The sequence below is a fragment of the Dermochelys coriacea genome, chromosome 3, assembly GCF_009764565.3.
Source record: "Dermochelys coriacea isolate rDerCor1 chromosome 3, rDerCor1.pri.v4, whole genome shotgun sequence".
NCBI classification, from domain to species: Eukaryota; Metazoa; Chordata; order Testudines; family Dermochelyidae; genus Dermochelys; species Dermochelys coriacea.
Genome location: NC_050070.1, coordinates 206,907,769 through 206,934,096, shown reverse-complemented (window position 1 = coordinate 206,934,096; position 26,328 = coordinate 206,907,769). Strand labels below are relative to the sequence as shown.

The 26,328-nt window shown below is 41.2% G+C and overlaps 1 protein-coding gene across 2 annotated transcripts in view; it reads right to left on the bottom strand.

Moving 5' to 3' along the window:
• The window catches only part of XRN2 (5'-3' exoribonuclease 2), a 90,632-nt gene that overhangs the window by 13,000 nt on the left and 51,304 nt on the right, over positions 1–26,328 (bottom strand). The window contains exons 21-28 of one of the 2 annotated variants that reach the window (XM_038394694.2): positions 24,222–24,305; positions 21,823–21,920; positions 21,651–21,730; positions 20,364–20,420; positions 12,772–12,840; positions 12,554–12,688; positions 10,896–11,029; positions 576–645 (exon numbers count right to left, since the gene is read on the bottom strand). In XM_038394694.2, coding sequence (XP_038250622.1) covers positions 576–645; positions 10,896–11,029; positions 12,554–12,688; positions 12,772–12,840; positions 20,364–20,420; positions 21,651–21,730; positions 21,823–21,920; positions 24,222–24,305 — 727 coding nt within the window. Of the gene's footprint in view, positions 1–575; positions 646–10,895; positions 11,030–12,553; positions 12,689–12,767; positions 12,841–20,363; positions 20,421–21,650; positions 21,731–21,822; positions 21,921–24,221; positions 24,306–26,328 lie in introns of those variants that run through there. The other variant, XM_043512169.1, reaches the window with a different exon arrangement.

Here is a 26,328-nt window from a genome sequence, read left to right as displayed (position 1 = left end):
TAGGCTTGTCAGGCCTGAAAAAGTTGTACCAAAGAAGCTGATTAGGACTTCAAGAGGTTTGTAGCAAGAATCAATGGCTAGTCTGTACTAATGCTGTGGTTCCAGCACAGAAATGATAAAAGTGGAACACCATTAGTTATGCCTCATTAAGCTCCACAACCCTCCTAAAAAGAAATTTGTTTAGCCTGTACAAAAATCTAATGCAGTTTTAAGCTCTCTGTGTTGAATTTCATGGTATCTCAAAAGCTTCAGTAAGATAAAGGCCAAAGGTCCAAGAATGGTAACGAAAGCATCAACAGTAAAGTTAATTCTGAAGTTTCTGGTTTTTAATAGAACGTGGTTTTCTCTTTCTTTTAGCCAGAAACTCAATCTTTTAAAAAAGAGAAATACTGAATTTCACACCCCCGAATAAAAATACATCATGGATTTAAGATCTTGTAACAATTTGTTTTTAAGAGTTAATAAATTTAAATAGAAAATTAAAAGCCTAGTTTTTAAGTCTACAAAATGTTATTTGTAAGTCTATGAGGGAGCTAAATATTTAAAAACTTTTTACAAAATATAAGTGGCCATACCTTTCATATCTCTGTGGTGGCTGTTGAAACAGAGGTGTGGGACCACGCCATGATTCTTGGGGCCGTAGATCTGTATAATGAAACAAAAAAAAGTCAAATATGCAAAAACCAGTCCCATACATTACTTATTGTCAAGTAGATGTTAAAAACAATTTTTTAAAAGTTTCAGAGCACTAACAACCCCCCCCAAATTGGACTTGCTGCCAAATACTTTTGGGCCAAACTTTTACTCTACAGTGGTGTAATTGTAAATTAATTCCACTGACTTCAGTGGAATAACTGACTTGAAACTGGTGAAAGAGTAAAATGTCTCCATTCGTATCTTATTGATATACACAATGGAAAGCTAAATTTCAGGTCATCAAGAGAAAAAAAATTACAATTACTGGGACCAATACACTGATTAATGTTTTAAACCTCTGAAGGTATATATTTTCTGGAATTTTTACAACAAAAGAAATTACGACTCCTACCACAACTTTTGAAAAGCCTCTTTCAGACAATGTTTAGCATTACCACCAAATACATCCACCAATATGCCAGTATGTGTGATCTTTGTAATTTGGGGGGATGGGGGGAAGAAGAGCAACACATTGATAATGAATTGCCATATTTTTATAAGCATCAACCAATAATTCTGCCCTCTATTAGGCTGAATTATTCACCATACAATCGGAAAGCTGATAGGGTGTAGACATGATTTAAGAATACTATATTTTCAACTTTGTCTGGTCATCAGAATATTGATTTACTCTGGGTCCTTTTGAATAGTTATTATACAGACGGGAAAAAATTGGTAAAATCTGGCTCAGGACACATGGCATTGTAGCAGTAAGAAACGGTAATGAAAGGGACCACCCACTTTTCAATTGTTTTCTTGTAGTCAAGCTCTAACTCTGTACAAAGATGTACCAGCAACAACTTTGCTTTAATAAGACATGCAATTAAATGGCTGCTGTTCTTCTAAATAAATTGACCAGTAAACAGGATGAAAGAAACATCTAATCAATAGCTCCCTCGTCAGTTCAAAACACTTAAATTGTGTATCAGTCAAAAGCTTCAGTTTAAGTGACACCTTTGATGATCTTCAATGGCGTTTAAGTGTGACCTAATTATAACAGCTGGTTCCAGAAGTTGTCTAATGGATATACTGTGATAGGATAGTAATACCCTGTTAAATTGTCAATATTCAAGGACACCAAAGCTTAGCAATAATTTGATAGAACTCTACATTTACTTTTTAAATTGAGCTTTTAAGAAAAGCTTGGATAGAAGGAAATCTGAGCCTCTCTTCTAGGAACTCGGACTGGATTGCTTGTGCATTTTAATGGTCTGACCTGAACAGAAATCTTTTATGGTAGCACTTGAGAGAACTCTGTATAGTGCGGGCAGGTCCTACTGAAGATAACAGCTTTGCTGGTGGAAATAAATTCTGATCTCCAACATTTCTGCTCTTCCTGCCTTGGGCCTTCTTTGATCAGAATGGGTCATGCTCACATAGGCCAGATTACAAAGTTGCTTGTAGTGTGGACAATATATTCATTAGAGACTAGACTGGGATTCCCCAAACTCATTTCACTTGCAACTAATTGCTAATTTGAAGATAATGCATTATATACAAAAATAATGTTTTAGAGTGTCCAGAGTGGCTGGGGAGTTTATGGGATCAAATTAGGATAAGGAAAAATTAGACGAATCAGAAGGTTTAAACAGTGAGGTCTAATAGAGAGGACAGGATACTTTAAGTAGATTCATCATTCAGATTAGGACAGTACCAAAGCACTTGAGTATGTACTGTAGACAGGGAATAGTACTGACTATACTCGCCATTTCAATCTTCTATGATCCATAGTTTCAAACCTCTCATTTTAAACAAACTCCATTTGAAAAGAGAAAATGAAAGATCTGCATTTCAGGATTAAACATTTAACCCAAAAGATATGCCCATAATTCTTTTAATTAGGCTGTCCACCTGGTGTCTCATACATAGTCCTGGTAAATGGCCCCACTTTTCTATCTATAGAGGTCAAGAAAACTGTCCCCATTCCTGGGCTTGACTCTGCCATGGTGATCCAGCCATATAAAACCTCTGGCTAGATTCCTTAGTTCTCAGTACCTAAGTAATACGGTCATCGGGTTCCTAAACTCACAGCTGTTCCATATGCTCAGAATCATCATCCCAGCACTCTGATCTCTTTCACTGGCTTCCTCTTGAATGCCTGGTCAACTTCATGGTTTTGGGTCTTGATTTAAGGGCTCCCCATGAGATCCTCCCCCAAGTTACTTCAGGGACCACCTCAAAATGTGCTAACATGATCTACCCACAACAGATACACACCATTGAAACAGAACTAAGAGCTTCACAAGTCAGAGCTGTGTTCAGGAGACAGCCTTCAGCAACTGACCCACAAACCTGGAACACACTGCTGGAGGAGGCTGGGATGATCATGAACCTTAGCACTTCCAAAGTGAAGTGCAAAACTCCCTTTGATGTAGCTGTCCCACAGCCACCCCGCAAAAAGAACCAAATAGTGAACAAAAATTAAGTCCAATCCCTGCTGACTATAGGGAAGAGGGTTTTTTTGTGTGTACGCTTTATAACTTTGGGAGCCACTCAGATACAGCTATAACTGTCCTATAAAAGAACTGACAGACTGACCAGATTCTTGTGTCACTGCTGGTGGACAGCAGCAGCAGTATGGGAGTCCCGGGGGTGGGGAAAAAGGAGGAGGCGAATCAAACTGCCCTTTCCTGTCTAGTACATAGACGATGGAGCGGGGAAGAAGGGAAGGCGAAGGGAGGGAAACTTCACACTTCCAGCAGCATGGAGATGGGGTGCTCCCTCTTTTCTTTGCAGCTAGAAAGTAGGGGAGCACTCCAAGCAGCCAGGAGGCCAAGCAGATGAAAGAAGCTGCCCTTGTTCCTGGCAGTTCAGGGCTACACATTTAATCCAACACTCACTTATAAAAACCCCACGTCTTCTGCTCCTCAGTAAAGTCCAAGGAAAGCCCTCCAGTGAGAGGAGGTTAGTCCCCACCAGGTGTAGGGTGCATCTTTCATTTTGACCCCCCAATCATGAGCGCCTGGTGTATGTGTGTTTCAAGCTCTGTAACCCTCCCCTCCAACTGAAAAGTTAGGACAAAGCCCCCTTCAGGAAGTAGCTCTGATCAAATCTCCTTGTATAGCACCGAGGAACACACAGATTAAGTATTCACAAGCAGGAATATCTTAATAATGAAGTAGAGTTTAAAACAAACTTATTCCCATTTCTTTGCATGGTTCTGACAGAAGATCACTTTAAGAAGGAAAAAAAAAGCCTGAAAGTGAATTGCACTTCAAAAAACGTACAAGCAGGAGAGGAAAAAATGACAGTTAATATTTTCTTTGGTCTTTACAAATTAGGCATTTCCTAGAGCTATAAGGCCATATAAACTGCCTTCCCCAGCAACTCCTCAAGTAACAATTTATCTAATCAGTGTAGCAATCAAAGATAAGATTTCATGTTTACTGATTGCACTAATCAAAATCATTTTTCAAATGCAGCTAATTGACAAGTTTACTGACTGAGATGAAAGTCATAAATCACATACTCTGGATTGTAGAAACCAAATATGCCATTCACACAGTACCACCAGACTGCACTTGACTCCCCCAAGTTATCAGCACACAGACAATTATTCATCAACTGAAAATTGGCACATCAAAGTCAAATCAGAGAACAACGGTAAGAAACACCCACAGCAGGCTCTTGAAAAAGAGGTGGTGGTTTGATTGACCACATTGCCCTTGTAGAGTCCATTTTACCTCATCATATATAAAATACAAATCTCCTAAAATAAAATTCCGCTTCTTCAATCTACAGTTTTAACTGCATTACCTCTACTTTTTCCAATACATTTTAAAACACAAAAATTGTGAGAGTTTTCCAGGAGCTCTTTAGTCAGATTACTATCTTGACATACAACTATTCCCACCCATCAAGGCTTATCTTCTGATGTCACCTGTGGTTGTTTTATAGTTATACAGAAAGAAGCTGCTTAGATTGGATTTTGATATAATTTACGTGTGCCTCATTTAGAAAATCTTTTCCATTTGGCAGTGTAGGACTTCCTAGCTGAAGACTTCCGACTTTCCTACATCATCTCCAAGAACTCCTGACAGAAGACGAGTTTGTCCTCAGGCTTCTTTGAGGCACCAGTGATATAGCCTTTGGATTTCAGTGAGACATCTGTTCTTGAGTTGAAAGAAAAGGTAAAAGAAAGCTGCCACAGCTAGATCCAGAAGCCCATAGTACTCAAAAACCCTGTTTAGCCAGAATTAGGGCTATCAGTAGGATTAAAGCTCACTCCTTTCTTTATTGCCTTGGGAACCATTTGTATTGGAGGAAACACATATGGAATGTTTGCTCCAGTTCAGTAGGATGGCTACTGTCTACCGAAGGAAGACTCAAATGCAAGCTAAATTGTTCTCAGCTTGAATATGTGCATGTGACCAGAGCTCCACAGAAAACCATCAATTGTGGGTCGTCAGCAGGCCCAGATGTGGGCTGCACTCTTAGAGACATCCTCCATCAGTAGGACCACAGGAAAAAAGTGATCTGAAGAGAGATTTCTTCCGAAATCAGGTTAGTCTGTATGGTATCTTGAGGTACCATTACTGGATTTGCAGAAGTCTTCATTCTCTATCTGGCAAATGGGAGCTGAGTTAAGATACATGATGCCATTAATTCCAGGAGCCTCAGGAACACAAACTAGGTATTGATTGGACACCACCAAGCATTTCCCGAGATCCTTCCTGAGGAAAGTCAACTTTTGCTACTGTTGACACTATCATACTCCAACTAGGGGTCATCTTTTGAGCAGAACCGAAAACGGATTTCTCTTGGTTTATCCTTACTCCCTGTAAGTCTTTGGCAAAACAGATTGTATACTCTACAGCATCTGCTCCCTCACTAACCAATCACTGAAGTATTGGAAGAGGTGGATACTAAGCCTCAAGTGAACTGCCACCAAATTTAGGGCAGTTTGTAAATAACTTGAGTGCAGCAGAAAGGCCAAACTAGATTTTCACGGCCTGAGCTAAAGATATCTCCTGGAAGGCCTCAGTACCATCAACAGAAGAGAAGGGAATAGGCAACACAGAAACTGGTGAAGAGTAAGGAAGCTTCTCAGGCTTCTGTCCCTCCTCTTCCTCTAATTCAGATTTTATCTTCTTAAATGGAGACAGTATCAAGAGCAGTCTGTCTCTCAACTCTGTTCAGGATACTTAGGAAATGGCAAACACAATGGCAACATTTTTACCCTCTTGCTTTTTGAAAGATTCCTTTAAGATGACTGAAGATGGCAATTCATGCCACATGCTAAAGGAAAGCTGAACTGTCCATAAGATTGTTGACTTGACATCCCTTTTCCCTACATGGGTGGGAAAGTCCAGGGGCATAAGAACCAATCATCATACAACAGAAGAGTAGGGAAACCAGCACTAGAGAAATAATGATGATAGAAATGGAAAATCTAACATTAGGAACAAACTGGATTTCAGATTTGCAGGACCCCACCAAAAGAAGGGGAGACTTCAACAGCACCAAAAAAAAGCTGAACTATTATCCTTGGAGATAGATGCTTAAATGAGAATACGAAATGCTCCTGTCTTGGCAAGTGTTGGATCTGAGAACCAATCAAATCCAAGGACCCATTCGAGGAATGATCCGCTCTTTTATTGAATCTTCCAATTGGTAGAATGGGGCTCCTTTGGGAAAACGTAGGGGAAACCCCAAGATCGTGCCTGAGGCAAACTGATGGACTGGAATTCCACAATGATCAGTGGATTCAAGCCTCCTCAATTTGAAGGAATGATGGCATTGGGACATATTTGTATCTGGAGTGTCTTCTATACAACAAGATGCACTCAGATGCTATGGTGATGCAAGCCACATAAGTACCTAAATGAATAGATCAGCTCCATGTGTCTAAGACTCAGAAGATTGCTTTGAAAGTTCTCCTTCAAAGTACCAAGACATGATCTTTAAAAATGCAGAAATCAGTACCAGACACTCATGGTACTCCAAATGGGTTATTCAATCTCAACATTTGTTTCCTTTTCTCCCTTCAGATGAGCACAAAGATTTGAAGTCTAAGTATTTCCTATGACCAAGGCAAAAGACAGTTATGCCTTCCATTCTGATTATCACACTCTTCTCTCCATACCATTACACGTTCTCTTCTATTTTTGATTACTATAAACACTTTTTTAAAAAAAATCTGTTAGTAGTTAGGGCTGGTGTCCCTAGTCTATTTGCCAGGAGCTGGGAATGGACAACAGGGGATGAATTGTTTGAGGATTACCTGTTCTGTTCATTCCCTCTGAAGCACCTGGCATTGGCCACTGTTGGAAGACAAGACTCTGGGCTAGATGGACCTTTGGTCTGACCCAGTATGGCTGTTCTTATTCTTAGTAGCCACAGCCACTCCACATTGGTTAATGTGGGAGCTGGGAAAGCAGCATGTGCAATCTGATATTTCATAAATTTAAATGTTTGATCCTGCAGTCCTTAAGTAAATCTAATTTACTTTGGGACTGGACAGTAAGTTTAATTTAAAATGGTTACCATTATTTTATCTCTACTGTTCACTTCCACTTCCTGTGGCTTGTTATTACTGAACTATAATAAAGTTTGACACTCCCATTCTGTGATTAATTCTCTCTCTCTCTCTCTCTCTCATGCATACGTGCAAGCTGGCTAAAAGTACAGAAAATTTATAACATTTTCCCATTAGCTTTTTGCCCTCTCTCGTCTGCTTGTCCCAACTCTTCAAAGTTAGCTTGGTCACTCATGTTTTTTCCAAAATGGGTTTTCCCCAGAATTCAATAAAGAAATGAAAGTCATCATTTTAGTACCTTTTCAGGCAGTTCACCTAACTTTCCTCCTGCCTCTCTGTGGCTCAGTTCTCTCCATATATCTGCTACCATTATTCCTCACTGTATACAGATTGAGCATGTAGCAGTGTCTGATTATGGGAGAAAGGAAGGTGGAAAGCTTAAGAATTTCAATGTATGAATGATCAATCATTTTAGGTTAAAAAAAGCCTACTTTAAAGAGTCTCTTGCCATCTGAAGCATGGTAACTGGGCCTGAACACAGGAAAAAGTCTTACTCCCCTTGCTCAGTCTCTTCTTTTGCTGTTCTGTTCTGTTGTTCAGGATACAAAATCCTCATCTGACACGTTTTCTGCTGGTGCTTCAGAGATCAGGATTCTGGCAAAGCCTGTAGTTTCGCTGTTGTTCATGAGAGGTTATCCACACAAAAGTCTAAACACACTACATGTTCTTAGACCCCATCAAGTCCCCCACCGCCACTCCTGTTTCTAACATTGGGATGTGTGCTCACAGTCAAAAACGCAATCCTGCTTGATGAAGTACAAATGCAGTTTTACAGAAAAGATCTTAGAACATTTTACTACACTATCACCATACAGAATAGCATCAAAACTGTGCAACAAAGAGCAACCACACAAGATCAATCATCTGGAATGAAACCCCTAAGTGACTTAGGCCTTTAAAACAGATGAATATCGAGCAATTGTGGGCACATCAAACATATTGGCATGTCAGGTTAATGAAGGGTTTGTAGGAGGAGACTAAACTCATTTCAAATCATGACTATTAATATTTAACCAGGTGTAAGGTGACAGTTAGTGAAATTTATCTATTATGCTACATAACTCAGACATTTTTCCCAATCATACAGTGAATAACCAATGATTAAAATACAGAGGACTTTTTAAAGATTACCTTTTGTAAGTTTTTCCAATATTTTCTAGGATTGTAAGTATCCATATTCCCTGTAATATGATTTTGACTATAGCAGAACCCCATTTACCTGAGTCTCCATTTTCCGTCTCTCCATATTAACTGAACCCCCAGCGTGCGCACAAAGGAATACAGAAAATTGATGCTTTAGCTCCGGCCCCCACCACCCATGGTGGAAGTACATAACTTAGCTTTGCAGGGGCCACTGTGGTGTGGGGCCCCAGGAAATTGCAATTAAAAGGTTGAGAAACACTGTTGTAGACAGTCCCTATAACGTTCAGGGTTAGAGTGTAAAAATTATCAGTACCTGTACAACTTGTTAAAAACTCATTGGTTTTCTTGTTAATAAATGAACAAAACATTATTTGCAAGAATTAAGGGTTCGTATATTGTGTTAAGCAGGTAAGTAGATGAGAAAGGAGGTATGTTTTAATGCTTTTCCAAGATGGGTCAGCTACTTTAAAAGCAACTCTGCATCTTAAAATAATGGAGAGAAAACTCTTTGCCCATTCTCCTGATTAGCTGAGTTTTTTATTATCCAGTCTGGCCCCGATCCCAATTAGATCGGATAAACAGGGTTCCACTGTATTTGGTGCTACTTTGAGCAGTTTTCCCTAGACAGTTCAATCAACGTCAGTGTAACTCTTATGTTAAACATCTTTGACGCAAAATGTCAATGTTGACATTCAAACGGCTACCTCAAAAAGTGCTGATGCTCATGTAGTGCTAAAGAGAGGCACAAAGGAAAAACAGGTTTTTTACTTCCCTTTTGAGTATAAGGAAATGGTCAAGTTTCCTGTGCAGGACAGGACAGAACAGTTTAAATATTGAGATTTGCAACATCTCAACTTAGTTTACATCAACACAAGTAGTTCAAGCCATTTCTTTCACACTTATTTTAATAGTGAAATGGGCTCAAAATTCAGAACACCTTGAGTAATGAGGGACTTAAACAACTGAAATCTTGGAACAGGAATAAAGTTTCAAATTCCCACAATACAACAGTTTAAACCCTTTCTTTCTGCCTCATACAGAAAAAAGTTTTCAAAGCACTAACACACAATACAAAGGTCACAATTTAAGGAGATTAAAAAAGTGAAGTCTGTTCAATATTCTAGTTCTTGGCAAAGAAAAAAGCAAGCAACTAATTTTTTTTAAAGGCTGTATATGATAGTAGTTGCCTTGAGACACGTCTTATGGTTTTTTGGATTGAAGCCATGCTTTACGGTGATAGACTCAAAGTGCTCAATTTAGCTTAACAAAGAAAAGGTTAAGGAGTGACTGAATCAGAGTCTGTAAGTGCCTACATGGGGAACAAATATTTGATAATTGTCTTTTCAATCTAGCAGACAAAGGTACAACAAGATACAATGGTTGGAAATTGAAGCTAGACAAATTCAGATTGGAAATAAGGCATGAATTTTTACCAGTTAACGTAAATAACCACTGGAACAATTTACGAAGCATTGTGGTGGATTCTCTATCACTGGCAATAAAATCAATTTTGAACATTCTTCAAAAATATATGCTCTAGTTCAAAGATAAATTGTTTTGGGGAAGTTCTATGTCCTGTGTTATATAGGAAGTCAGACTACATGATCACAGTGGTCCCTTTTGGCCTTGGAATCTATGGTAACTCTACACGCACAAATGCACCTACTCCAATACTAGAGTACAGTATTAATATTGCAGAGGTTGGCCAGTGGACCCCCTCAACTGTGCATAGTGACACAGGCATTTGTGCTACTATCTCCAGTCCCTCCTAGTTGAATCTCTTGGAGACACAATTTTAGGTAATGCTGCTGCTAGATTTTAGTAGTTGCACTTCTACATTCCAACAAAGCATGTTCAATTCATAGATTGAGAAAAGACTCTTTTCTTTTAAATTAAATTGATTACTTTTCTGTTTTATATTGGCAGGCAACTAGTTTTCTATTTTGTTGTTTTCTGCCAATATAATAGAAACACCATGAAGTGAATTTTTAAAAATGCTTTCCTCAGCAGTGATTTAACAGGCTGGCTCCTAATGTACGAATACAACCGAGCTAACATCCAACATCAGCACCTGTAACATTGGGGGTTGGGGAAGGAAGAGGGGAGGAGAGAGAATGACAAGAAACTGCAAAAAAGCATCTGTCTGCACCATGGTCACATACTGGGCACTGGTCCATGCTGTAATGCAGTTACAGCAGTAGTCACTTCTTGTTTTATAAAATGGTTCCCTTCTCCAAAGCAGGACAGCGGGGAATCTATATCAGAACCCATGAAGAAGCAGAAATATAATTCACTTCACTCAAGTCTTGTAACTCTTAACCATTTGAAATGCTTTTCCTATAGTCAGCAACCTATCAAGAAAAAGAACCCACGAACATGCTCTTAAACCAAATATCCCTTTAACTTTATCATGAAGAATACCATGTAGTTGTAGCAAAATAGTCAGACAGTTCAATTTTAAAATTCATTGAATTTTATAATGCAGGGGAAAAAACAAAACAAAACAAAAAAAACTTACTTGACAACAATTTAGGAATCTGTGGTTGGCCACCTAGAAGTGGTCTGTAGGGGTTCCCCTGATAAGCCCCAAGTGGTGCTGCATTACTGTAGACTCCACTTCCTGACTGTCCTCTTTCCCGTGACATTGCATGGCTGTAATGTAAAAGAAATGGAAAGTTATTTTCTCAATGTCATCTTACTAGAACAGCTGCTACCAAGTCAATCAAATACCACAGCTTCTCCAGTGTACTGATGGAGATGCTCATGAACAGTGCAGTAATTCACCACCTGTAAGGGCCCCATGCACATCATGAATGAAGCTCACATTTTATGAGCTGGTTGGTTACCGTGAAAATTCTCTTATACCACAGCTTACCGAAGAAAAGTAGGGTGGTTTTATTTTTTTTGTATTTGGGCGGGGGGGTTGCACAAACAGTGTAAAGTTTAGGTAACTAGCATACATATTCTGTAGAAAAATGAAAATGCGGATACATTTAAGAGCTGTTTCATTATTTTGTGTAGAAGTAACTTCACATTAAGGTTCTGAAGTTGATTTGTTCTGGAATTGTTTTGTATTTTTAAATAATGTTTTAATAAGACATGTTCTCAACATAGCTATCATTTTGTGACTGCAAAGCATGGCAAGAGAGAAGTTGATTCATATGCACTTGCAGTGAAACAATTCTATTTCCCAGGGTGTGAGTGGAAGGAAGAGTGTGGCTTGTAACTTGTCATTCCTCATCTTTCTTCCAGGCCATAGTTCAATGGACAGGGGCTCTCACTTTCCTAGCTTTCTACAAGCGCAGTCTCTCTCCTTTCCCCAAGCCTCTTATCTATCTCTAGTGCCTTTGTCTTTATCTTTAAGAGGTTGAAGCCCAGCTGTCCAAATGGTTGGGACAGTCTGAGCTGGCTGTTTGGTAATGTTAATCTCCTTTAAAACATTTTCTGTACTTCTATACTGATACTACTCCGTAGTGGCTTGTTAGATCGACTCATTCTCCCCAATGAGCAGATTCAAAATTATGCATGCCTGCCTGTGCATCTCAGCTTGTAGAAAAATACAAACCTAACTATTAGTTTCTGATGTATAATTTCAGATCATTCCTTTTGCTTTCAGCATTACTATACAGGAGTCCTAAATCTCAGAAAAATCATTTGGAATTTTGGAGCCGCATCACCAGTTAAACTTGGTGAACTGACTTCCATCTTTGTTCAAAGTACTACCAAAAATCAAATGAATTATGGCAGACCACATGAACTTTGAACAAACTAATTTAAGAAAACAAAAACATGGAAGACATCCCAGTTCTAGTTACACAATCTTAACTATTACTTCAGTGTAACGTTCTCCTTGTAATCTCCAGTACTTCAAAGGGGTACTGAAGAAGCAAAAGTTGAAGAAACAGCAGGAAAGCCCATTAGAAATACTTCACAGAAAAATATCAAACAGAAGAATGTAAGCCCACTATAAAATTCAAGTATTTGAGAACATTTTGAAAATGTAACTCATCAGTACCAATTTTCAATATATAATTGTTTAAGTGTCCTACATATAAATACCAACTTTAACCACAGATCATTGTATATTCCTTTATTATTAAAAAGGGAAGATAAAAGGCATCTCAGCAAAGCAGTTAAGGACAGCTACTTTCACTAAGTGTTTTCACAGCTACTCACCCTAACGTTCTGAATGCCGACTGGTCCAAATGAACTGGCCTTCTGTCTCGATTAAAACCAAGTTGGGGCCTCCAAGGCCTGCCATTATTGTTGGTTTTTTCCCAGTCACCCGGCTTCAGAACTGGTGCAGGTTTTCTGAATATTAAAAATAAGAGAACAATAGTTTGCTTCTCTACAAATCTTTATAAAAATGAAGGAAAAATATGACAATTACTTACTTTGCTCCAGGTAACACTACAGCTTTGAATACAAAGTCTTCTTGAAATTGTGGATCTTTGAAATTGATACTAAGAGAAAAAAATATTTGAGATAGTTATGCTGGATATACATTTGGCCTGATAAGTAAGATCAAACTATCCTAATGAAATAAGTTTGCTGCATTATTTACAGAACACTTAACTGAATTATTTTTTCCAATAGCCAAGTTATTAGTTTGCTGTTTATCCATCTATCCCAAAACTTCCGGCAAAAAGTGCAGGCAAGGGCATACGGGATATACTGGCTCAGACAGCCTCCAATATACTCCAGAGGGATCAAAGAATATCAGGGTTGGAAGGGACCTCAGGAGGTCATCTAGTCCAACCCCCTGCTCAAAGCAGGACCAATCCCCAACTAAATCATCCCAGCCAGGGCTTTGTCAAGCCTGACCTTAAAAACTTCCAAGGAAGGAGATTCCACCACCTCCCTAGGTAACGCATTCCAGTGTTTCACCACCCTCCAGTGAAAAAGTTTTTCCTAATATCCAACCTAAACCTCCCCCACTGCAACTTGAGACCATTACTTCTCATTCTGTCATCTGCTACCACTGAGAACAGTCTAGATCCATCCTCTTTGGAACCCTCTTTCAGGTAGTTGAAAGCAGCTATCAAATTCCCCCTCATTCTTCTCTTCCGCAGACGAAACAATCCCAGTTCCCTCAGCTTCTCCTCATAAGTCATGTGTTCCAGTCCCCTAATCATTTGTTGCCCTCCGCTGGACGTTTCCCAATTTTTCCACATCCTTCTTGTAGTGTGGGGCCCAAAACTGGACACAGTACTCCAGATGAGGCCGCACCAATGTCGAATAGAGGGGAATGATCACGTCCCTCGATGTGCTGGAAATGCCCCTACTTATACATCCCAAAATGCCATTGGCCTTCTTGGCAACAAGGGCACACTGTTGACTCATATCCAGCTTCTTGTCCACTGTAACCCCTAGGTCCTTTTCTGCAGAACTGCTGCCTAGCCATTCGGTCCTGGTCTGTAGCGGTGCCTGGGATTCTTCCTTCCTAAGTGCAGCACTCTGCACTTGTCCTTGTTGAACCTCATCAGATTCCTTTTGGCCCAATCCTCTAATTTGTCTAGGGCCCTCTATATCCTATTCCTACCCTCCAGCATATATACCTCTCCTCCCAGTTTAGTGTCATCTGCAAACTTGCTGAGAGTGCAATCCACACCATCCTCCAGATCATTAAGGAAGATATTGAACAAAACCCGCCCCAGGACCGACCCCTGGGGCACTCCACTTGATACTGGCTGCCAACTAGACATGGAGCCATTGATCACTACCCGTTGAGTCCGACAAGCTAGCCAGCTTTCTATCCACCTTATCGTCCATTCATCCAGCCCATACTACTTTAACTTGCTGGCAAGAATACTGTGGGAGACCATGTCAAAAGCTTTGCTAAAGTCAAGGAACAACACTTCCACTGCTTTTCCCTTATCCACAGAACCAGTTATCTCATCATAGAAGGCAATTTGATTAGTCAGGCATGACTTGCCCTTGGTGAATCCATGCTGACTGTTCCTGATCACTTTCCTCTCCTCTAAGAGCTTCAGAATTGATTCCTTGAGGACCTGCTCCATGATTTTTCCAGGGACTGAGGTGAGGCTGACTGGCCTGTAGTTCCCAGGATGCTCCTCCTTCTCTTTTAAAAAAAGATGGGCACTACATTAGCCTTTTTCCAGTTGTCTGGGACCTCCCCCGATCGCCATGAGTTTTCAAAGATAATGGCCAATGGCTCTGCAATCACATCCGCCAACTCCTTTAGCACTCTCGGATGCAGCGCAGCCGGCCCCATGGACTTGTGCTCATCCAGCTTTTCTAAATAGTCCTGAACCACTTCTTTCTTCACAGAGGGCTGGTCACCTCCTCCCCATGCTGTGCTGCCCAGTGCAGCAGTCTGGGAGCTGACCTTGTTCATGAAGGCAGAGGCAAAAAAGGCATTGAGTACATTAGCTTTTTCCACATCCTCTGTCACTAGGTTGCCTCCCTCATTCAGTAAGGGGCCCACACTTTCCTTGACTTTCTTCTCGTTGCTAACATACCTGAAGAAATCCTTCTCGTTACTCTTAACATCTCTTGCTAGCTGCACCTCCAGGTGTGATTTGGCCTTCCCGATTTCACTCCTGCATGCCCGAGCAATATTTTTATATTGCTTCCCTGGTCCTTTGTCCAATCTTCCACTTCCTGTAAGCTTCTTTTTTGTGTTTAAGATCAGCAAGGATTTCACTGTTAAGCCAAGCTGGTTGCCTGCCATATTTACTATTCTTTCTACACATCGGGATGGTTTGTCCCTGTAACCTCAATAAGGATTCTTTAAAATACAGCCAGCTCTCCTGGACTCCTTTCTCCCCTCATGTTATTCTCCCAGGGGATCTTGCCCATCAGTTCCCTGAGGGAGTCAAAGTCTGCTTTTCTGAAGTCCAGGGTCCGTATTCCGCTGTTCTCCTTTCTTCTCTGTGTCAGGATCCTCGACCATCTCATGGTCACTGCCTCCCAGGTTCCCATCCACTTTTGCTTCCCCTACTTATTCTTCCTGGTTTGTGAGCAGCAGGTCAAGAAGAGCTCTGCCCCTAGTTGGTTCCTCCAGCACTTGCACCAGGAAATTGTCCCCTACACTTTCCAAAAACTTCTTGGATTGTCTGTGCACCACTGTATTGCTCTCCCAGCAGGTATCAGGGTGATTGAAGTCTCCCATAAGAACCAGAGCCTGCGATCTAGTAACTTCTGTTAGTTGCTGGAAGAAAGCCTCGTCCACCTCATTCCCCTGATCCGGTGGTCTATAGTAGACTCCCACTATGACATCACCCTTGTTGCTCACACTTCTAAACTTAATCCAGAGACACTCAGGTTTTTCTGCAGTTTCACACTGGAGCTCTGAGCAGTCACACTGCTCTCTTATATACAATGCAACTCCCCCACCTTTTCTGCGCTGCCTGTCCTTCCTGAACCATTTATATCCATCCATGACAGTACTCCAGTCATGTGAGTTATCCCACCAAGTCTCTGTTCTTCCAATCACATCATAATTCCTTGACTGTGCCAGGACTTCCAGTTCTCCCTGCTTGTTTCCCAGGCTTCTTGCATTTGTGTATAGGCACTTGAGATAACCTGTTGTTTGTCCTGCTTTCTTAGTATGAGGCAGAAGCCCTCCCCTTTCGAGTTCTCCTGCTCGTGCTTCCTCCCAGTACCCCACGTCCCCACTTACCTCAGGGCTTTGGTCTCCTTCCCCCGGTGAACCTAGTTTAAAGCCCTCCTCACTAGGTTAGCCAGCCTGCTTCCGAAGATGCTCTTCCCTCTCTTCGTTAGGTGGAGCTCGTCTCTGCATAGTACTCCTCATTCTTGGAACACCATCCCATGGTCAAAGAATCCAAAGCCTTCTCTCCAACACCACTTGTGTAGCCGTTCGTTGATTTCCACGATTCGTTGGTCTCTACCCAGGCCTTTTCCTTCTCCGGGGAGGATGGACGAAACCACCACTTGCTCCTCAAACTCCTTTATCCTTTTTCCCAGAGTCACGAAGTCCACAGTGATCTGCCAAGAATGATCTTGAGCGGTATCATTGGTGCCCATGTGGAGAAGCAGGAAGGGGTAGTGATCCGAGAGCTTGATGAGTCTCGGCAGTCTCTCCGTCACATCATCAATCCTAGCTCCTGGCAAGCAGCAGACTTCTCGGTTTTTCCGATCGCGGCAGCAGATAGATGACTCAGTCCCCCTGAGGAGAGAGTCCCCGACCTCTCTCCCTGCACTAGAAGCCAGCCCAGGAACAGATGTGGAGTTGTTACTCCGATATGCAATAGGGAAAGGCCATCTGGCAAGCCCTTAAACGTGGTTGGCCCAAACGAAGGCTCTAACTAAGAAGATCATTCATTTTAGAGTGAAAGCAATCCTGTGGCGCAGCATCACATCCGCAGGAGCCCGAGGAAAAGAAAGGGACTGAAGATCCCACACACGGTATTTCACTTTCTAGCAGAAGTTGGCAATGCACAGAAGGTGGCAATGCTTGTTTGGTGGGCAGACTGAGAGGTAAAGAGAATTAGATTATAAGCTCCTTGGATCAGGGACAGTCTTTGTTCTATGCTAGTACAGCATCTAATATAAAGGGCTGTTAGTCCCTGACTAGGACTCCTAGGTGCTACGTGAATACAAATAATAAACAAGGAAAGCAAGAAGAAAAAAAAAAGAGTAAATAAAGGAAAGTCTTTTTATTAATCAGTATTTAATATTCTTGTATCTGCATATTTTCCCTCTGGAAAGGGGAGAGGAAGGGAAAGGGCCAACTGTGCACTCGAGGAAGAATCTTCTGGCCAGTTAGCAAAAGGGTTGGTGGGACTCTCTTCCATGGAATAGTACCGTTTTCCCCTGCATTTGATGAAGGAAGCCCCAATTCCCAACTGAGCTGTCTGTCATTCTAATACATGGATATGTAAGTTGGCTTCAGTGGCATTCTGTACTCAAGGTGACAGGAGCACACTATTCTGGCTACCCTGGGCCAGCAGAACAGCCCCTGGAACTGGGGAGGGTGGAGTGGAAAGGTATACCCCTTCCCTCAAAGTGTGCTGGGCACAGCTGTGCCAGAGCTGAGGATAAGGCATTCTGGCTTGGCCTTAACCAAAAAAGGTCTGGTGCCAACTGATGCAAGTCATTCTGAATCACTCTGAAGAGCTTTTGCATGAGAAGTGACTAGAGCCTAGATTCCCATCTCTTCTAGCCCTTGGTGACATACAAAATACCTGCTGAGAAGCTTAGCCTCACCCAGGCATCAGAGGCAATGTATGTTTGGGTCCAGCATAGACAGTGTTGAATCACATGGAGAGCATCATTTGAAACCTGTTATTTCACTGGCTACCCTATGACAATGCAGAGTACCCACCGCACTGAGAGGAATAATGAAAAAGGAGAACTAAGAGGGAAACCATGCAATAGCAATAAAGCGACTCTAACGATAACAAATGTGTGTCTTCAACAAGGAAAACATGTCAGAAGGAAAAACAGCTGGAGGCTACAGGGAGTCTGACTACATGCTCCGGTGGCTGGAAAGAACTGCAGGGTGCTGCCATGGGTCTTGATACAAACCAGAGTCAAAGCCTTTGGTATCTCCTAGGAGCACCGCAACAGGAAATAAAGGCTTTATAGCAGAAAAAATGTGATTATTACAATCTGGCAGGGGGGCTCACAGGTAGGTGTAGTACCTGAAACTACTTTTAACTTGTTACTAGAAAGCAACCAAACTCCAATTTGACCATGTTGTCCTTTTAATAATATCCTGAACAGGCATATCCTGAATATTTCAATCTTGAACAGCCTGCAAGCAGATAGTCCTATCTAACTGAGCCATGCTATGCCCCATTAGAGACTAGGGAATACACAGACCATGACTGATTTTCACTGTCTCAAGTATTTGATAGATCTCCAGAAGTGAAAGATTACAGGTGCAGCATTAGACACCCACCATTGCAATGTACCAACTTAAAGTAAATCAGAATGACCTACAACATAGTGGTTCTAAATCAATTTACTGTCAAGTGCATGAGTAATTCAATCTTTCGTAACTAAAGATTTACCTTTGGAAGATTTATATGGTTCTGGGAGGACAACAGTATACTTCATGATGAATAAAGAACATCAAGGTTAAGGCAAAGTCAACATTTATTCCTAAATATGCTGCAACAAAAAATAAGCCAAATCAAAAGAAATGTGGCTACAGGTGAAGATTTCACAATGAGTGGGATGCTTGTTTTTAATGTCACTTGGTCTTCTCTGAGAAGACATATGTCAATCTGTGCCAACATTACTGGTCGGGCCCCGCCCACATAGATGCAGGCCTATGCATTCAAAGTAGGTCCATAAAAACACTACCAGGTGCCACCAGCCTCAAAGAGAAAGCTGGAATGACATTCAACAGAATACAGGAGGACTGCCATGCATTAGAAGGTGGATTCTCTGTGAAGACTCCAATTTACAGATGAAAAGTGGTCCCATTCTCATAGGAGAATCCATTTGTCAGTCTATGGCTCTATTACATGGACAGAAAGCAATAGCACAAAAGGCATAGAAGACTAAGGAGAGGAGACAGAATCCCTTTAATCAAATGAAGGCATTAAGTCAGAACAGCAGAAAAGATACCGGAAAGAGAATGAGCTCCCAGCCATGATGGTATTTATTTTTATTTTTAAAGGGGAAATGGCCTTCAGGATCCAGTGACCAAAGGAGTTTTCAGAAGATGCCTGTACTCTGGTATAACAGCCCTTCAAAGGCTTGTCAGGGCAGCATGTGGGTCTGGCAGTGCCTTATTCCAGCATTTTCTGACAAGAATAGAGTTATAGGACTGGGAATTTGCGTGTTCAGGGAGAGGAAGTGCTCTAGGGAGGGCAGTAATCCAAGACTGCTGCCTCTATTTAGGACCTGAGACCAGTGTACCCAGTGCAGGGTGGGTGGTAAATCCCCTCACCACTTTGGAACTGCTAGGATACAATTGCTGGGAAGGGTGCAGAATATCATGTAGTCAAGGAGCCAGGATGGCTGGAGGCCTTTCCCCAAGACAGGAAAATGAATTTGGTCTTCTGGGTTTTGGTCTCTTGGAGGGTCTTCTTATAAAAAAGCAATAAAACTTTGCCACCAGACCCCATGGTGTAGACAAAGAAACCCAAGTGGAGAAAGTCTGCTATACCATAACTCCATAGATGTAAGCCCTTTTGTTTGCTTAAGCCCTCAACAATGTCTAAAGTGAACGAGTAGAAGGAAATCAATCCCAGACAGAGGACAACATTTTAGACCACATCAGACCAACACTGGGTTTGACTCACTGAGAAATGTTAACTTCATATGACCTTTGCATACACATGGTGCTAAAGAAAGGGTCAAGCAGCAAGTGGCTTTCTAAAAAGCTACCTTATTAAGGTAAAACTTAAGAGCCCTAGAGTCACGGAGGAAGAAAATTGCCTGGTTACGGTAAAGAGGAGAACAAACCCTTAGAACTGCGTGTCAGTTTAACCCTAAGGACAACCTTATTGGGGAAAGCTATAGGAAGGGATTCTTAAAGATAAGGGACAGACCAAAGAATGGAGACTCCAACCTATTACACTGCAGTTTAACTTTAAAAAGGGATACTGTCAATTTGACTTTATTGATCTTTACCCTTACAAAAATAAATTCCGTTTGATAGAGCGCCAAATAAGCAGTATGTCATGAGTATTTCCCGCAATATTTTTAAAATGCAAAGGAAGATTTTAACTTGACATGTTGGATGTATTTTTACTTGTCTATACAGTCTGAAGGACAACTCAGGTTCAGAAACCTACCATGACAAAGTTCATGCTTCATGTCAGAACACAAGATAAAGTTAATATTGTGTAGCTCTGGTTAACCTTAATGTTTTCTTCACTTGCATAAGAGATTAGATTCTGAAGCAATCTATGACAAGGAGCTGATTCTGTAGCAAGTTCAACAGCTACAGAACCCCAGATTACACTGGACCCCAGACTGATACATTTCAATAAGCAAAAAACAAACACCCCACAACCACCAGTACATTCACACATTAACTCACCTGATGGAAGAATTCGGTGTCAGATCACGCAACAATGGAACAGGAGACTCTACTGTCCTAATGAAGGAAAAAAAATTACCAACTTCATTTTCCTTAATTTGAGACTGTTACCATAATTGACACGTTCCTATCTGAACAAAGCAGTCTGTAACCCACACAAACTGAAGTTCTGAAGAATTGTATTGCTTTACAATTAAAACAATGGCTAGCTGTTCTTACATCTTTTTAACAGCAGTTTCCAAAAGATGCAAGGGTTTCCTTTCTAATTAAAGTATAATTCATTGGGTGCACAGTTCTATCATACCTCTCCCCGATTAGCTAGCTAAACTGTGCCCCTTTAATCCAAGCAGTCAACAACTTGACACACAGAAGGAAACTGCCTTTGTTATTAATCAGAAGTACTCTCCTTCTCTGAAGATAACAGCAATAAAAGCCCCACTCCCTGGTTCATACTCCTACCAGTAACCGATTTAAGAACACTACATAGCTTACTGGATCAACCTTTAGGTCATCAGCAAGTGCTATGTACCCCCTGGTTGGGCACGGTGATCACCATCTACTTATTAGTTCCTTTTGACCAAAAACTGCAACTTCAGTAAACCAAGGCATAGGCAAGTGTGTATTACTACCCTCAGAAAACATGAATTCAACAATAGTATGAAGACAAATGATATAAATGATATTGATGGGCATGATATAGATGGCCATGATCCAATAAAGCACACAGTGCTGAAACCTCAACATCAGACTGAAACAAGATTCCCCTGATCTGCTGAAAGATGATCAGAGACCCAAACAACATGACATCATTGAAGACAGTAGGCCCACTTATGAACTTCCCCCACCCCCACTAGCTCTTCACCTGTTAAAGTTTATCATATAGTACGTGGTGCACAGTATTCTCTTAATATCAAATACATAAGACCAGTCTCTCACGGAAGGCAAATAGGATGACCTCTGTTGATTTCATAAGTAATGAAGACACATTCTCAAGCATGTTAAGCCCTTTACCTTCCAGAGCTCTTAAGCCAAACCCTTCCGAAGCAGAGCAATGCAATGGGACCGGAAAACCATAAACACTAGCTGAAGTTTTATATGGATAATAGCAAGCAACCTTCTTTGAACTCTAATGGAAACAGTACTTAATTCCAAAGCCAAGTATTTAGAGACGTCTGATTTTTCTGGGTTTTTGTTGGGAGTGGGGGAGTTTTGTTTTGTTTTAGTTTAGACACAGCTAAAGAAAGTATCCTTCAGCGGCAATCAACTCAGACTGAAAGCTGTACTCACTGATCTGGAAGAACTGCATTTTCATTCAGAGTAAGTTTTCCCTGGATTCCATGGCACAGTTCAGGGGGTATATCCACTGGCTATAGAAAAAATGTTTTTTCAGCTGAAGCAGACAACCAACCAGACTGCTCCCTCCCACAAATACAATAACCTTAGAACAAATGTAACATACCTCCGTGCTACTGGATTTGTACAGTTCTAATACAAAGTCACAAAGCAAGTGATGTTTCCCAACAAACATAACATCACCACCAAGACTATTTCTTCGGTCTAGAATAGGAGAAAGGAAAAATTGTGTGATAATTCAGCATGAAGGAGATTTAAAGCAGCAAAATATGCCAAGATAGCACCGTTTTGTTGACAGGTGTCTGCAGTAGTTCACTAATTTTCTACTGAAAGTTTCATTTGTTAAGAAGAGACTGTAATGCACACTCCATTGATACAAGTCCAAATTCTTCTCTATGGCTTGCACTTTTGAGGGGGATATGGGTCTCTTTTCAAGGAAATATTTCTCATCTGCTAATTGTTTACAATGGTGTGACCACACTTGTGCAAACAAATCAATGTGGCCCTATCCTCTGTTCATCAGGAAGGAGGTATCCAATCACAATTAGGAGCTCATTATTAGCTCTGACTATCTGCTTTGTGTAGGCAATCTCCTTGGTTAATTTTCTCCTTGGACTTCCAAAGCTGCAAAATATAGATAGGTCCCTACAGGATAAGGGCAGACTAGTATGTAGTATGCCCTAACTTTCCACCCAATAGGCCGAAATGCAGAGCAATATGAAAGCAGGGAGGGGTCCTAAAAAAGGATCTTTACCCTGACTAGCCCATAAAAGTCATTTCTTCACCATGACGAGGATCTGAATGCAGGTTCCTAGGTTCTTCTCCCCTGGCATCCAGAAGGCTCCCAGGAGGAAATGCTGGAAGGTCTGAGAATGGAATTATGTCTATGTAGGATCAAACAGATGTGTTGAGGCTCCCCTGGGCCTCTGATGACTGACCCAAGTTTCAGGATTTTTTCCAAGGATGGAAACACCTTTTCCCCTCTGTGGTATTGTTTGCACCCAGGTGCTTTTATCTCTGTTCAAAAAGAGAGCCAGAGAAGGAAGAGGCTTGGAGTGAGATGCACTACCAAATCCACCTTCAGGTGCAGAACCAGGCAGGCATGAAAAGTTTACTTATGACTGTAATTCTTTTGAAAATGTAAGAATGGCAGCTGCTGTGTTCAGGACAGAGCAGTCTTTCACTACTATCTGGCTGATAGTGAGATGCATGGACAGGATTCTGAATTAGTTTTCTTCATGGATCCTTTGCTTAATAGGAGAGATTTTGAGTCAATGCCATGAGACACTGGATAGGTCCGCGCATCTAGTGATACCACCCGTAAATTCTAAAAAGGGGGTAAGGTCTGGGAAAGGGAAGAGGAAGAGCCTTTCCATTCTTTGGCTGATTCATCCATCCCCCGGAGGGGAGGGAGGAGATAAACACAGGTTATAACAGCCACCTATGGCAGAGGAGTCCCAGGATAGGATGGAAGAGGGACAGAAGAGAAAGCAAGCTGAGAGGAGGCTGTATGGAGAAGATTTTTAGACTGGGGAAGATAAAGCTCCCACCTACCCCCACTTTGGAGCATCCGGAGGGAAACTGCATAAGCTTGGCTGAGTCAGAATAAGGCCCTTGGATTTAGTCTCTCTAGCAGGTTAGGGCGGGAAGGTAATCTTGACATCTTCCTCTAAACTACTTTCCCCCTCCTCCTGTACTCGGGCATGGTGGCCAACTGAGAGATGTCACACCCTATGGAGGTATGCTTCCTGAACTGCTGTGAGAGCGCCAGCATCAGCCCCATTCCCAGTCATATTGAAGCCACCAGGGAAGCTTGTAGCAATGTGGACCTGACTAACTCTGTTCATAAATGGGTTCACCATAAGAAGCTGAAGGGTGGTACTGACACCAGGGCAGAGTCTATAGTTCCTGACTGGCTTTTTTCCTCCTCCCAGCTTCTTATCCTGGCTTTCCACCCTGAAGACAGAAAGAGGCTGAAAAAGCCACCTTGAGCTGGCACCTCACCTGGAAGAATCCGCCTACAGGGAGCTTAGAAGCTGGTCATGAAAATTTCTGTATCCTGATTGGACACAAACTGCCCAGTGGACAGAGGACAAGTGTATCCCCATTCCGTTTTACCAGTCTCACCACAGAGAATAATTGAGTGCATTCTTTTGATTAAAATGTGTTCATCTAGCAATTATGCATTCACATAGGGCTTTCCAGCTGAATCATTTCATACAATAACCTGAAAATTAGATTGTGTTAAAATTCTGCTATGGATCTGCTTAATTTAAATAAGTACAAGTGAAGTCTGATAATTCTGCTTTTACAGCAAAGATCACTCCATTTACTAGCCACTGAATTATTTGTGGAGCAAAGGTTGCAGTTTGACATAAGGAAATCAATAGCAGCCATCTATTATACCCTGTTCATTTGAGTTTTAATACTGCATGAACGATAAGTACACTAACAATGAAAGCCTTAACGATCACAGTCATCATAATGAAATATCATAATTCTTACTTTCATTGGGAGTGAGGTCAGGGTAAACCTCTTCCAGAGCAGCTCTCAGACGGCGCTCATCAACGAATGGCAGCAGAGCAACACCTAATTAAAACAAGCTACAAGTTACAGATGCAAAACTTTCACAATCATTAAGCTAAGCCACCAAGTTACCCTGCTTATCTAACAACGAAAGATTAAATGGGTTTTTTTCTCCCTTTCAGTGTAAAAATTCAAAGCAATAGTCAAAAGGATTCAGTCAACATTGAAAAAAAATGTAATTCATTTGTTCCAGAATTTTCCAAATATTTTAGAAAAAAAAGGGGTTTAAAAAAATAAAATAAAATAAAAAGACCCACCACCACAAAAAGCTTTGACAAATACAGCAATTTTCTACAGTACCTTACTGAATTAAGTTTGTATCATTGTGGGCCAAGGACCGCATGTGATTCAATGGGAGAGCCCCTCCAGGAATTAAGAACAGTAGCGGGGGTGGGGTGATTAGGCAAATTCACTCAGGTTGTAACACCTCCAGACAGATACCACCCTCCTAGGGAGACTTGCCGATACAAGTTTAAAATGGATTCTCCAAAGGACAAAGACAACAAACAAAGATAACTAGCCTGAGTTTAAAATGACTCGGACTTCCTTCTGATCCAGCAAATGGACAGGACCTTCTATCCAAAGGGAAGGGTTGGAAAGACCGACACTGATCAGAGCACTTGTGGAAATGGGAGTGGGAGGGGTGATCTCTGATAAGCTTATTAACATTTGTGCAGGTTGTTTTATTGTTTTAATGTTTTCTCTGTAATCCTTTCACCTTCAAAGTAAGCGTGCTTGCTTAGGAAAAGCTGTGTGGTAACTTAAAACGATGGCTAATCACACTGTTTAAAGCCTCTGAGAAGGCAAAGCAGGACTGCTTTGGCAGTCTGATTTTCTAGAGAAATCCCTGTAGGAAGGAGACTGGCAGCCTGGAAAAACCCCAATGAGAAGGCAGAGATGCAGTCTCTGCCCGAGAGAGGTGATGGCTCAGGAGCCTAAAAGCTGGTGGTGCCCATGGTGGACTGCAGAGGGGGAATGCAGGTGCAGCGTCCCTGAATTGTGAGAGCAGCAATCCTAGAGTCATTTTTATATTGCATCTATTTTTACATGTTATCATTGTATGTTATATACAATAGCTTGATTTTTCATATTTCATGCTGTGTTTGCAATGTTGACATTTAATTTTATTTTAATAAAGTAGTATACAGAAGTCAGAAAATATATATGGAATCCCAATTTTAGTCACTTCTGACTATAACCATACTCCACGAAAGAGAAATGAAATGCTATATACTTAATACAGGAATCTTAACTTTTTAAAGTAAAGTAATTATTTCATTTAAAAACTTTAATCTTTAGTATTTACTTTGCTAAACTGAATTAGTTTTTTAAAATCTGGACAATTTTGGAAATAAGACTTAAAACTCTGATTCATAGTAACACATGGCATTGCACGGTTACAGGTACCCATTACCACAGAAGCATCCTTTACATAGTTCAGTTCAAGGTTAAGGCATCATGCCCCTCCAAAGCAAGCAAGTCCACTTCCCTGAATGGATCAGAACCAGGGGGAAGGTGCATGTGTGCAAAGAGTAACAACTAGGAGAACAAAGTGCAAGAGACTAATTGTTAAGGGAATTTATACACCTATAGTTAGTAGAATGGCTGAACAAGGATCCACTGTTTTTCACCGCACTGTGAAAAGTGACTAGAATGAGCCGAGCAGGAGCAAACGCCAAGCTGCTTGACTCATACCCTGAAAGCAAATTCTCAGCCAGAACAGGACTCGTAGCACAATATACATATGCTCCAAGTCAATGAGGATTATTTAAAAAAAAGACAGGCAACTTGCCCTTCTGTACTAACTGAAGTTTCCAAGAACTGCCTGATGTATACCATGTTGCAGCAGTCTAGCCCTGAGGCTATGGTAGTACAGCCCCTGAAGCAAGAAAAGCATGAAAATAAAGGATAACTAGTGAGGTCTGAAACCAGGAGGAAAAGCAGCAACCTTATACCAGGCACAGCAGAAGAGGCTTAAATAAAATCACCAACACATATGAATCCAGGAATAAAGAGCAAATTGGTA